The sequence below is a fragment of the Teleopsis dalmanni genome, chromosome 2 (genome assembly GCF_002237135.1).
Source record: "Teleopsis dalmanni isolate 2A chromosome 2, ASM223713v2, whole genome shotgun sequence".
Lineage (NCBI taxonomy): Eukaryota > Metazoa > Arthropoda > Insecta > Diptera > Diopsidae > Teleopsis > Teleopsis dalmanni.
The window spans coordinates 229,221,106-229,234,127 of NC_051847.1; the positions used below are offsets into that span (position 1 = coordinate 229,221,106).

General features: G+C 32.7%; 4 protein-coding genes and 1 long non-coding RNA gene across 8 annotated transcripts; 2 read left to right on the plus strand and 3 right to left on the minus strand.

Annotated features, from left to right (window-relative positions):
* LOC119678291 lies at positions 1–343 on the minus strand. Its single transcript, XR_005252330.1, has 3 exons — positions 229–343; positions 70–167; positions 1–11 (listed from the first exon to the last, which is right to left on the minus strand). It is a non-coding gene; the product is annotated as an uncharacterized LOC119678291 (long non-coding RNA).
* Positions 344–1,981: 1,638 nt separating this feature from the next.
* LOC119683628 lies at positions 1,982–2,440 on the plus strand. Its single transcript, XM_038097415.1, has 2 exons — positions 1,982–2,157; positions 2,210–2,440. The coding sequence occupies exons 1-2, from the start codon at positions 2,063–2,065 to the stop codon at positions 2,415–2,417; spliced, it is 303 nt and encodes a 100-aa protein (XP_037953343.1). The 5' UTR covers positions 1,982–2,062; the 3' UTR covers positions 2,418–2,440.
* Positions 2,441–2,494: 54 nt separating this feature from the next.
* On the minus strand, positions 2,495–4,485 carry LOC119683627 (28S ribosomal protein S21, mitochondrial-like). Of its 2 annotated transcripts, none has more exons than XM_038097413.1 (2): positions 4,228–4,485; positions 2,495–4,168 (listed from the first exon to the last, which is right to left on the minus strand). In XM_038097413.1, exon 2 carries the CDS (start codon positions 3,625–3,627, stop codon positions 2,509–2,511), a length of 1,119 nt encoding a protein of 372 aa, XP_037953341.1. In that variant the 5' UTR covers positions 3,628–4,168; positions 4,228–4,485; the 3' UTR covers positions 2,495–2,508. The 2 variants fall into 2 exon arrangements, with proteins under 2 accessions (XP_037953341.1, XP_037953342.1); XM_038097414.1 differs by having other exon boundaries at positions 3,993–4,168; positions 4,228–4,460.
* Positions 4,486–6,083: 1,598 nt separating this feature from the next.
* LOC119677423 (dnaJ homolog subfamily A member 1-like) lies at positions 6,084–8,455 on the plus strand. Of its 3 annotated transcripts, none has more exons than XM_038088764.1 (3): positions 6,084–6,125; positions 6,836–7,975; positions 8,036–8,455. In XM_038088764.1, the coding sequence occupies exons 2-3, from the start codon at positions 6,881–6,883 to the stop codon at positions 8,138–8,140; spliced, it is 1,200 nt and encodes a 399-aa protein (XP_037944692.1). In that variant the 5' UTR covers positions 6,084–6,125; positions 6,836–6,880; the 3' UTR covers positions 8,141–8,455. The 3 variants fall into 3 exon arrangements, with proteins under 3 accessions (XP_037944692.1, XP_037944691.1, XP_037944690.1); XM_038088763.1 differs by having other exon boundaries at positions 6,103–6,125; positions 6,818–7,975; XM_038088762.1 differs by lacking the exon at positions 6,084–6,125 and having other exon boundaries at positions 6,784–7,975.
* A 529-nt stretch (positions 8,456–8,984) lies between these two features.
* Positions 8,985–12,165, minus strand: LOC119677424 (WD repeat-containing protein 36-like). Its single transcript, XM_038088765.1, has 5 exons — positions 11,263–12,165; positions 10,849–11,170; positions 10,532–10,786; positions 10,294–10,470; positions 8,985–10,231 (listed from the first exon to the last, which is right to left on the minus strand). Exons 1-5 carry the CDS (start codon positions 12,076–12,078, stop codon positions 9,060–9,062), a joined length of 2,742 nt encoding a protein of 913 aa, XP_037944693.1. The 5' UTR covers positions 12,079–12,165; the 3' UTR covers positions 8,985–9,059.
* Positions 12,166–13,022: the final 857 nt, after the last annotated feature.

Below are 13,022 nucleotides of genomic sequence, written 5' to 3' on the forward strand. Positions count from 1 at the left end.
GCAGTCGGCATCTGCAATCAAAGCCTACATTATTTTTAACTTCCTATCTGAATAGATATTCCTATTTACTTCAAAATTTCCTTTCTCTTCTACATAGTCAAGCATTTTACTGACAAGATCGTCATTCCACTTCCTTGGTTCCCTTAACATCCTCCTTTTTGCCCTTGCTAAGTGTTTTTAAAAAAAGGGATTAGAATAATGTTTCAAGTGCCAAGTTTTAGACGATACCTTTCTGTGGGTACATTTATTAATTTTCCAACAAATAAAAAAAAGTACGCAAAAAAAAACGTGTAAGAGTACGTATGCACAAAAAGCGTACTCAGAGTTATACACTACGATGTATGTGTACGATGATGAGCACTATGAAGGTAAGGTATTGCCATATCAAAGATAATAATATATGAGTAAAAAAGGCTTTTATGTAAGAATAAAATGTACAACCAGGGACCGTAACAGTTATCATTGAAAAAATAAAAACAGAAGTCAAGAATCTTTTACGTGCACCAATCTTTAAATACATTTTGTATGAAATGACAAAAACAACTAACTTACATCATGAAAAATTCATTTGATATTTTTGTTTTTAAAAATATTCGGCAAGCCAGTGCGAATTATACTTTATTTTCAAAAATAAGAGTGATTCTAAGAGTTATTCTATATTTTTATTTTTATAAGGCAAAAATAACAGTTATTTGTTCGATTTCAAACAAAAAGCTAAATGTAAGACTTATTTTTAATGAATATAATATAAAGCGAATTTATTATTTTTTGAGTTTTATTTTAAAACGCTCACATATAAAAAGCATGCATAATATTAACAAGAAAAGTTCTTAGAATGATAACTATATACTTAAATATGAGTCTAGATAACTTTTTGCTCCTGCTTTTTTTCTTAAAAATTCTTGAAATAACTTTTATTTTAGGCCCCTGAGTACAACTGGTTGCTATTTTTGTAACAATAAATAAATAATAAATTTGAGTTTTTCTGGTTTTGTTGTGAAGTTTTTTAAACGCAGGCTGTTTTTTAAACAACTTAAGCTTATTAATATAAATGCTAACTTAGAGTTTTATTTATCGAGGTTATTTTCTATATCTTATTTTGGATTCACACTTGAGTTTTGTTTGTAATTTAAGTTGTCGAAAATTTTAATTTTGCATTGAAAGTACTAACAATTGACAGCTAAAATAACAAACATGACATCTAAAATTATAAACAACACTCTCCTGTGAATCAATTATTAAGATTTAGAGCGCTCCATTTTTTTATTCTCTCAGCGATTTTTTAAATTTTAGTATCGGCCAGATTTTAGTATCGATCCTCCTTTCATTTCACTTCATTACCTATTCCCTACATTGTGTGGCAGATTGAGACGCTGTTAATGTTTACATGAGCATAACATTAATTAATATGTAAATACTTTACTCGGTATCTATTCTTTGAATTAAAACGTTATAAATGCTTAAATATTATAATTGAGAAAAAATTGTTCAGCACGGACTATATTGTTTCGTTATCCCAGCAACCGACTGATGTTCATAAAAATCTTACGTTTCTATTTTTGACCTAATTAAAATGATATGTTTTTAAAAATTAAATCTATAATTATGCATTGAGAAAATTTTTTCATAACGGTGTACATAATACAGGAATTTGTGAGACTTATAACTTGTGTGAGACAGTATGAACCCCAAATAATGGTCTTCTCTTTATTTCATTCTACTATTTTTCTATCACGACGTACGGATAAATCATACTAGATGTACATATGTATGTATTTATTATCCAATTCAGGCGGCGTATTACAATTATTACAATTTTATTGATTCCCTTATATTTTTAACTAATAACATACAAATTAATTTTTAATGAGTCCTGTTACCACAGTTACATTTATCATTTAACCATAACATAAAAAACATGAAAATATTCCTTAATATTCTATTCTATTCTATTAAACGACTTTTTGTACTGTTTGCCAGTTTAGTTGATGTAAGGATTTTGTTTTCTTTTCATAAGTGATCCTTCAATCGTTTTCTAGGAAAATAGATATTTCCTTCAGCAATGAAGCACGAGCAAGTTGTTGTCGATTATTGGTATATGTTTAAGACGTCAGCAACATGTCTGTTGCTGGCATTTTTCGGTTACATTTTGATAAAGTAAGCCCAATATATAAATTTAATTATAAGCATTATAATCATTACTGTTCAGAATGGTGCAAACAATATTTTGGTTGCCGGGATATCTGCAAAATAATCAAAAACGATTAGAGGAGCTTGCGGCTCAATACTCTGTGGAATTAAATAAAGAAAATGAAGAAGAGAAAAATGTTGCAGCCCCGAACAAAGAATCATCATCAATAGCCAGCCCCGAGATTAATGAAGATGTGATAGTAACTGAAGACAAAAAGGAAAAATAAAACATTTTAATTGTTCAGTTTGTTTAATTATAATAAATATAACTTTTAAAGCTATTTTCCTAATTGAATTACATTTGTAAATATTATCTGCCTAATCCAATTCGACGACAACAGGTAAATCTTCTGGATCATCAATCAGTAAGTCTCGGAAATCCCATTTCAATTCTTTATACAATTTCGTTGATAAATGTTCTGCACTAAGACTTAAATTTGCACTATGTAAATGTTTAAGCAAGACTCTTATGTCTTTATAAATGGTGTTGCGGTTAGTAGGTTCCATCAACTCCTCCGGTAAATACGGTATTTCTAGGGCAAGAAGCTCACTATATTGCTTGTAAAATAATTTATATTTAGTAGTTGCAGTTTCGGAGTAAGAGAACAAGTGTATGACGCGTCGCCAGTGGTCCAATGACTCAATAGAATGACCAATCAAATAGAAAACAAAGCACAGCTGAATTTCTTCCAATAAAATGTGAAAGCTTGAAATACTATTAAACAAATCATCAATTGCTGCAATACAATCTATACTATGACGGGTGACTTCTTCCGGAGTAGCGTTTTGAGGTACGCGATTGGGTAAATGTATAAAGATTGGCATAGAGCCACTAAGAGGCTTTAAATTAGGCAATAAATCATTTTCATTTAAAATTGTCTTTACATTTAACATCTTAATACTTTTAATAGGGCCACGTGGCCTCTCAGCGTCAGGACAAGATGAAAGACTTACATTTGTGCGAATAATGCCTGATGCAGGAGTGCAACGTGAAAGTGTACCTTCGTTTACAAGATTTGTTAAGCTTTTCCATTTATTTAAGAAACGATAATCATATGGTGCCAAAAAACGGTCCAAAGACTTTATATTCTCACGGATATGTGCTTTTTCGGTATTTGGGTCTTCAATTTGGCGTTCTTGTAATTCTTCCTCCTGTCTGTTCCATTCACGCACAAGTATTTCTTTACTTTTAAAATAATGTATAAATCCAACACGTGGGGCAGCATCACCGAATTGTCCCTGTGATGAGCACCAGACGTAATGTGGTCCTGGAGGTATTAGTTTTATTCCTCGGAAGTTTTCACCGATTGTGTAGGAACATAAGTCGACGCCGAATTCAGTACCAACTGGAACTCCTGCAATGATTAGGAAAGCGCCAACTTCGAAAAGTTTGTTTGCTATATTTTGATCAATATCAATGCAATTATCAGTATTCATTTTATTTAATTTTCAACGGATGTTTGTAAAATAATACTCAAAACATTTATTTTAACTTTAGTGTTGTTGATATATAAGCGGCGACAGTTCTTATTATTAAATGTTGTTTGTTGAATCGAAATCAGCTGTTCCTTCTGACACATTCAAAAATTAGGTATAAATACTTTAAAATAAAATATTTTGATAAAATATTATTACAAATATTAGTGTGCAGTTGATTTCGGGCTATTTATTTGTTATTTAAACATTTTCTCAAAATGTAAAAATAACGTTTACTTCTCCCATCAAATACGATAAAAAAATAACATACAAAACCATATATATGTATGTATATAACAATGAATGTAAAAATAAAACAGACAACATTAAAAAGGAATATATTAATTTAGTTTATTAAGTTACAAATAATTTTTTGATATATAATTCAGCTACAACCGGGAAACGGCTCAACTCTGTTTTTCCTTAATACAAATGCAATTTTTCGATTCATGTCCTCATTGTAAATAGCTTTGCATTTTTCAAAATTTATACGTCGACGTACCTATAACCAAAATAATTCGTTTAATTACATATTTAACAAATATTATAAATAGTTCTTACCTGAAAGGGTTTTTCATAATACCTTGTGCGCCGAAATTGATCAAATATTTCCTCTTTTCCTAGAATTCTATTTAATAAGCGACATGCTTCTTCAACATTATTGTTTTGAACAAGTACTGTTCTTGCAATAAATCTTGCATGCTTCATATTTATTGATTATTTATTATTTATTCACTTATTTTTATTGAATTGTATTTTCATTTATTAAATAACCAATAGATATTAACTAAAAGTTAAGGCATTGCCAGAAATAATCCAGTTCTGGAATACGTTAGCGTATGAAATGGTATAAAACAATTTTTGTATTTTGAACTAGACATAACATTCCAAAACATATATTATACATTTTTGTAGCTGTTCTTCGATTCCAAAAAATGTTTACTATTTATATTACTTGATTTAATAGAATTTAATTTTTGCTTTTTTTGATATTAAGGTCGTGTACGAGTTAGGCTAAGTTGCGTTCTAAATGAGGGAAATTCAAAGTTGTGCCGATAATGTAGTGATGTGTCGATACGTCACTACATTACGTGTGCGAGTTAGGCTAAGTTGATGCTAAACCAAATGGGAGATTTTTTGGAATTTTTTACACTGCACACATTTAGCCATTTATCAACACGTATCGACACATCACTGCATTATCGGCACAACTTAGAATTTCCCTCATTTAGAACGCAACTTAGCCTAACTCGCACACGACCTAAATAAGATCTTACAATTCTTATAACAGCACGTGTTATGTTTCATGATATATTCATCTTCCTAGTACTGAGATAGTCATGCTAATGTTACTCCACCATTCTTACGGGTGAGAACAATATTTTGTAAACATAAGTTGTAATTTAACGTCATTTTTAAGACTGAAGTGACTATAATGGCCGTTTGTGAATTCGAGTAAATTGATGGTAATTTGAGAGAAATAGTAAATTATATCGGTATGGCGGGGAATGTTGGCATTTACTAAAATTTCGAGTAGGGTAAGTAAGATAAAAATTAGGTGTTACCGTTGTGAAAATTTTATAAGATGTTTAGGACGTATGTGAGTTAGGCTAAGTTGATGCTAAACCAAATGGGAGATTTTTTGGGATTCTTTACTCTGCACACATTTAGCCATTTATCGACATGTATCTACAAATCACTACATTATCGACACAACTTTAAATTTCCCTTATTTAAGACGTGTGCGAGTTAGGCTAAGTTGATGCTAAACCAAATGGGAGATTTTTTGGGATTTTTTGCACTGCACACATTTTGCCATTTATCAACACGTATCGACACATCAATACATTATCGGCACAACTTAGTATTTCCCTCATTTAGAATGCAACTTAGCCTAACTCGCACACGACCTTAGAACGCAACTTAGCCTACCTCGCAAACGACCTAAATGTGTGCAGTGCAAAAAATCTTAAAAAATCTCCCATTTGGTTTAGCATCCACTTAGCCTAACTTTCACACGTCTTAAATATAATGGGAAAATATATGCAGCAGATTGACGATATAATAAAAGCTTTTGATTTTTTAATTAATGAATTGCTATTTGTATACACTGATGCTAGCACTTCGATAAAATTGAAAAATTTGGCATAATTGCCTAAGTCACATCTAGTGTATATGGAGTTTGGTAAGGCAGTTCATATGATAGCATGTGTTATCGACACACATGTTCCATTCTAGAAATTTCAAACGCCTTCATCTTTTTACTTTTCTTTCAATCGCATTATAAAATTTCTACTGGCAGGCCACGTTTCTTTCGTGCGTTAAAATTTGTAAAAATACTTAAATACAAGTGGATTAATTTTAAAGTTCTTGTATATTCAATTTTTTTTGCAAGTAATTATTTCAAGTTTTAATACTTCGATACGGCATTATTGTTTTCCAATTTTAGATTTTAAAAGGTAATTAAAATAAAATTCATATTCTATCTTAGAAACTAACACGGAAAGTAGAAATGTGTATTTTTTGAATTTGATTTATGTAATGAGCAAGCAAAAAACAAAGGAAAGAGCATAGACTAAGTTCAAGTGCAAAGAAAAAAAATTAGCAAAAACAATTTCCCGAATATTCGTATTTAGAAAAATTGACATCTGCTCTTGGTTTTGTAGCTGGAACGCTGATTCGAAAAAAAAATCGATAATTGCTCAAGTGAGATTTGTGATTAAATATTATATTGTAAATGAATAATTTAATAATTTTAAATACCAGAACTTTGAATTTGTTTAATTTTATAATCTATGTAGTTTTTTTTGGATGTGGAATTAAATAGAAAACCTTTGTCATCGGTACATAACATACATATATACCTGATATACAAGCAAATGTATGTATAGTATATGTATTTTCCGCATTTGTGTTTCTATGCTTTGCATCAGTGTACTTAGCAATACAAGGTTGTATTTTAGTGCATGTATGAAGACTTCGATATTTACAATTAAAAAAAAATATCTTTTTTTTTACGTTAACTTAGCAACGATAATTTTTTTCATTTTTTAAATTTCAACAAAATTAAAATTGATCGCTTTAAAGTGTTGTTTCAAATTTCAATAAAATTTTTATTTCTTTATAATACATTAAAATATCTTCTATATAGATTTGATTATTCCTTTAGATTATATATTTCTACAATTTTAACGAGGCGTCGTAATCTGCGAAAATGGTAAAAGAAACTGCTTACTACGATTTGCTTGGTGTAAAACCGAATGCGAACTCGGAAGAACTCAAAAAAGCATATAAGAAGATGGCGTTGAAATATCATCCCGATAAAAATCCTAATGAAGGTGAAAAGTTCAAAGCAATTTCACAAGCTTATGAAGTGCTCTCTGATCCAGATAAAAGGCAGATCTATGATGAAGGTGGCGAAGCGGCCATTAAGAAAGGTGGAGCTGATGGTGGAGATTTCAGAAGTCCTATGGACTTCTTTGAAAAGTTCTTTGGAGCCGGTTTTGGTGGTGGTGGCCGAAGGCGTGAGCGTCGTGGTAAAGATGTAGTTCATCAAATGTCTGTTCAGTTGGAAGAATTGTATAATGGAGCTACGAGAAAACTGGCTTTACAAAAGAACGTAATTTGTGACAAATGTGAAGGTAGAGGTGGAAAGAAGGGTTCTATAGAGAAATGTATACAATGTCGTGGTAATGGTGTAGAAACACGCGTCCAGCAGATAGGACCAGGTCTTGTGCAACATGTCGAACAGGTCTGTCGCAAATGTATGGGTACTGGTGAAAATATATCTGAAAAAGATCGTTGCAAAAATTGTAATGGGCGCAAAACAGTAAGAGAACGTAAGGTCTTGGAAGTTCATATAGAAAAGGGTATGAAGGATGGGCAAAAAATAATATTTAATGGCGAAGGGGATCATGAACCGAATTCGCAGCCTGGTGATATAATAATTGTGTTAGATGAAAAGGAACATTCTTCATACATGCATGTTGGAACAGATTTAATGTTAAAAATGCCGATTCAGCTTGTAGAGGCCTTGTGTGGTTTCCAACGAGTGATCAAAACTTTAGATGATCGGGATTTGATTGTTACATCAATGCCAGGTGATGTCATCAAACACGAAATGACAAAATGTATAATGGAGGAAGGCATGCCAATGTTTAAGAACCCATTAGAAAAAGGTCGTTTGCTTATTCAATTTGAAGTCGTTTTCCCTGAAACTATGCCGGTATCAGTGATTCCAGCTCTAGAAAAGTGCTTGCCACCAAGACCAGAAGTAACCATTCCAATTGATGCTGAGGCTGTCAATTTGGTAAGTTTGAGTTTACATTTTAAATTTAGTATTTCTTAACTATTGCAAATGACTTTTCAGGAGGACTTTGATCCTAAACAACGTCGGCAGCAACAGCGTATGGCTTACGAGGAAGATGAACGTTATGAAGAAGGGCCCAGAATACAGCAGTGCACATCAGCCTAAGCGCAAACATATTTTGAATAACATCTCAAATAAGAACTAACGATTATCCTAAAATAACTTCATTAAAATACTTATATTCAATATTTACAACACCGGCAACTTTGTACTGCAGTACAAAAACAGTTTACGCTATTTGAATTCTAAAACATTTTGGTCTTTATTTATTATTCTTGTTAAACGCAAAACAATAAGTAAAATGTTTTTTTTTAGAGAAAATCGAAGCAACTAGTTTATATATTATGCATTAATGAACACAACTAAAATTAAAATTAAATACACATATTTTGAAAACGTAAATGGTTCGTTAAAAGGTAATAAAAATAGCATTTTTTTTTCTTCAATTACAGCAAAAAGATAACATCATTAAGTTTGTGGTTGATTGCAAAGGAAGTTTATAAAGAAATTAAAATTACTCCAACGAGGTAGGGATTTTACAGTAACCAAAGTTCTAAAACTGACGTTAAGTAAAAATTAAGTCAGCAATGTTGAAGACTTAAGTCAGTATAGCAACGCAAGTTACGACTGTTAATAAAGATAAAGCAATTAAGTAGTAAAGTAATTTGCTCTACAAGCGAGATTACTAAGAGGAAGGGACTATAATTAACACTAGCAAAAAAAACAATGTCAATAAATAAGGTTGATTAATTAATTGTTATTAGTCTACGTCTAGATGCTGTATTGGGGAAGCAAAGTGCATATTTTTGTGCGATTTATATACTGAAATATTTTTTTTTTAAAGATATTCTAATATATTTTTCAGTAATGTGTTTCGTGACTTGCATTTTTTAATTAGAAAATTTTCTAGCAGTCACTATTTGAAACTGATAACAAATTTTCAGCAAGTGATAATGAAAATATTCATTTTAATGTGGGTGACTCACCTTAGAGTACATTGTTTTTTTTATTTAATATTTAAAACTTATTTAACATAATTTCTTAAAGCGGCTACCACGCCTATTCCGTAACTTAACTTCTTTTCAATTCTATTCCAACATGTCTCTTGAGCCACTGAGACGCTTTTAAGTGTTTGAACAACTTCTGGCAATTCTATTAAGGTACTGCCATGTGCGCGTAAAAATACACTCAGGTACGATTGTGCCAGTTCGAAATCTTTATTTGTTGAAAATGTGTACTCTATAGTCTTCAAGAACTGAACCATAGCAGCTATAGATGCACTTAAGGGGTGTAGAGATTTTATTTCATAATCCACCATTGACGGACCCAGTTTTTTTAAATAGTTGATTGGTGGTTCATAATTATTTGCTGTTTCAGTTTCTTCCAAAAGTTTAGCTAAAGTTGTCATATTATTTAGTGGTGAAGTGTTCAAAATTTTCGAGTGTACATTGGCTTCATTTACAGTTGCTGTAAGGTCAAACTTCATTTCTGGACCAGCAATAGTGGGCAAAAAAAATGGTGCTTGTTTCGGAATTTTTGGCGCCGACTTCGGTTTGTTTCGTTTTTTAATTATATCCAAATCGAGGAGATTTTGCCAACGAGATGCTGCTACACCAGACAAAGTTATAAGTTCTTTTGAAAGTTGCGTTTGAGTCTCGTATTTAAATTCAATTTCTTCGCCTTCGTCTTCATAAGCATCCAAAGACATTTCTTGGACTGCTTGGTTTAAAACTATATCGTCATAAGCATTTGATGGTAATCCTACCAAAGGAGCTTTTTCGTATGGATTTATAGAACGCAATGAGAGTTGATTAAAAAGCGTCCTGTTTGCCCATAAATAAATACCCAAATAGTTTACATGGGCGGTTGCAAGAAAATCACCAGTAGGAGACATAGTCAGGGAAACACATGGGCGTTCAGTTCTGAAATGATCGATCATATAAGTCGAAGGAATGTCCCATACTTTAATAGTCGCATCCATAGACGCTGTTATAAGCCAACGACTATCTGGGCTAAAGCAAATGTCGTTTATTTTGGTTATGTGTCCCTCAAACTTTCTGATAATGACTTTTGTATCAGTATCGACTATGTAAACAATGAAATTGACTAATGCTATGGCAATCATGCCACTTTCGCGATGGGAACGCAAAAGATCAATGCCGTCACTGAATTTAAGTGTTAGAGTTGGACTTGTAACTAAAAGTAAATTTTTGATATTAAAAGACAATCAAATATCGGAGTTATTAATTCAACTATACCATTGCCTTTGAAGGGCCAGAATTTCAGTAAACCAGCCCCACAACCTGAAGTAACAAATTGATTTAAATTATCGCTAGCTACACCTCTTACAGAGCTTTCGTGAGCAGGTGCACCATAACTACATCTGTGTATACCTGACTGTATGTTAAAGCGTTCTAAATCACCAGTAGAATATCCTGGTACATAATATGAGAACACGTCAAAATATTTATCACATACATTAAAAATACTTAATACCTATTATGGCGAAGTTTCCACAACTGGACAATGTTATGCTTGTCGTTTCGGCATTTAAGTCTGTGCGGTTTCTGTTTTCAAACTTAGTAGGTATTAAGCGGTGTTCCCCCATACAGCATCTGTGAAAAGACCAAGTGGTGGTCTGAATAATGCCACTATGTATTGCTGCTATACTGTCCCATTCCTTCTCACGCGTTGTTTCTGTTGTAAATTGTACGATTGGAGGCATGCGAAGCCAGTCCTTTTGAAATCTATCTATTGTATAAATCGATAACAATGCACTACTGTGTAACTAAAGAGAAGATAAAAAAACTTACTCTTTTTTTTAGAAGCTTTACGATTATAACTGGCTTTGCCCATGCTTTTATTAAAAGTTTCCGAAATTGTGCTAAATATACGTAACGAGCTATCTTCACCAGATGATAATATAGACGAACCACTATTGCCATAGTATCGAATGCATAATGGAGGTTTAGTGTGTCCTTCGCGAATCCGTAATAGGCGCGCGCCACCGTCCGACATATCAAAAATCCATAGCTTCATAGAATTGTCTGGGGATGTGGTAAGAAGTAAAGGTTCATTAGGAAAACATATAGTTGTTGTAACTTTTCCTTCGTGAACTTTTAATTGACTAGCAACCTGTGATTTGGATATTAATCAGAGAAATTTGAGTATAGGAGCACAAAATATAATTTTTGCTTATGTATTTTGCAGTATGTTATAATATTTACCTTTCGTTCTTCTAAATTCCAAAACGCAACATTACCAGTAGCACTTGATGAAACCATAATTGGTGGACCATCGGTCCGAAAACTGATCTTTGATACCATCCCCCAATCTTGTTTAAATTCCATAAGAATTTCGTCGTATTTAAGATTCAATAACACAATACAACCGTTATGGTACCCAATAGCAACAACATCCAAAGCCGGAGATGCTTCCAAGCAGGTTATAGCACACTTACGCGCAGAAAATGTATAAATCAGACGATTTTCTTTCAAGTTCCATAATTTAATTATGCCCTGTTCTGACCCAATTAGTACTTTATTCACATAAGTCGGTGGGTGAGTTACTGCTGTAATTAGGAACTCGCTCTTGTTGAACGGGATTTCAAAGTATACATTTTCTGAGACAACATTCCATACTTTTAAAACGTTTGCTTCATCCACTGTCACCAAGAAACCACCAAGTGGCAATATAAGCCACACATTGCTTGTTCCTTTGTAGACATGGCGTCTATGCTTACCAGACCGCCAAGCATAAATGCACTTATCTGAAGCCGTATATATATAGGTGAGGTCTATCGCTAGTGCAGTAATGTCGTCAGCATGTATCGGGCTTACGTGCAGCAAGCGAAAATGGCTCGCAGTATAGACTTGAAAAGTTCGGCCAATGCAGGTAGCAATCAAGTTGTCACTTCGTCTCACAACGTAGCGTGTTACTGCGCCAATATGATTGCTAACGTAGCCGACGCTTCGATTTTGACGAAATATTTTGCTGGCACTTCTCTCATTGCCAATACTTGTCTCAGAGTCCATATTCGTCATTACAAAAGTGATTTTTTATTTGCAGAATTTTTATTTTGTTTACTACTTGACTTTAAACAACGTTGTTTGGTGCAACTCACCGCGTGTTGTAACGTCATTCTGATCAGCTGATTAAGTCACTGGGTGTCTCACATTAAAAAGAATTGTAATAATTTTTTAGATGCATTGCTTATAAATCATAAACTGAAATAAACAAAATACTCTTCACTTTTCAGATGTAGGCATGTTCTTTTCTGATTTAAATGGTGAGGCTTATGAAGTGGGTGGCAAACCACCTCCAGCAGACTAAAGTTAAAAAGTTCTAAAAGAAATTATTGATTTAACGATATTAAAAAAGTAATGACGTTCAGAAGAGTTGACATTGCATTTACCTATTAGGTCACCAGTTAACTTTAAAAAGTTGGTAATGTTAGGTTGGCCGTTGTGCTACTACTACAGATTAGCATTAACCATATATATATAGACAAGAAGTATCTCCAAAAGGGGCACAGTGTTTACCGTATAGACAATTACGTATAGGCTCTTCTCTCCTCTCCTTTCAGAAGGAAATGATTCAACCTGATAAGTTTATAAAATTGACTAAGTACTTAATTTTGCAGTCAAAAAGATAAACTACTCTAAATATTCTTAATCTTCTATTGACCAAAGATAAGCATTGACAAAGGTGAAACACTCATTCCTCATCTTTTTCAGATCCATAACCATAAAAATTGTCATTAAAGAGTATGTAGTATGTAGTAACCAGTCAGCTATAATACCCTAGCAAGTTCCGTTTTAGTTGAAGCAGCTGAGTGGTATCTTTTTTGTTTAGTTCGGACAAGGTCGTTCTTGCAATCTGACTGGTATTTTTATCTCTATCTGAGTATCTAAGAATAGCCATTACTTCTGCCTGAAAGGCACTGAAGTGATTCGATAGTAGAATATGCTACTGCCTACTCTTTCAT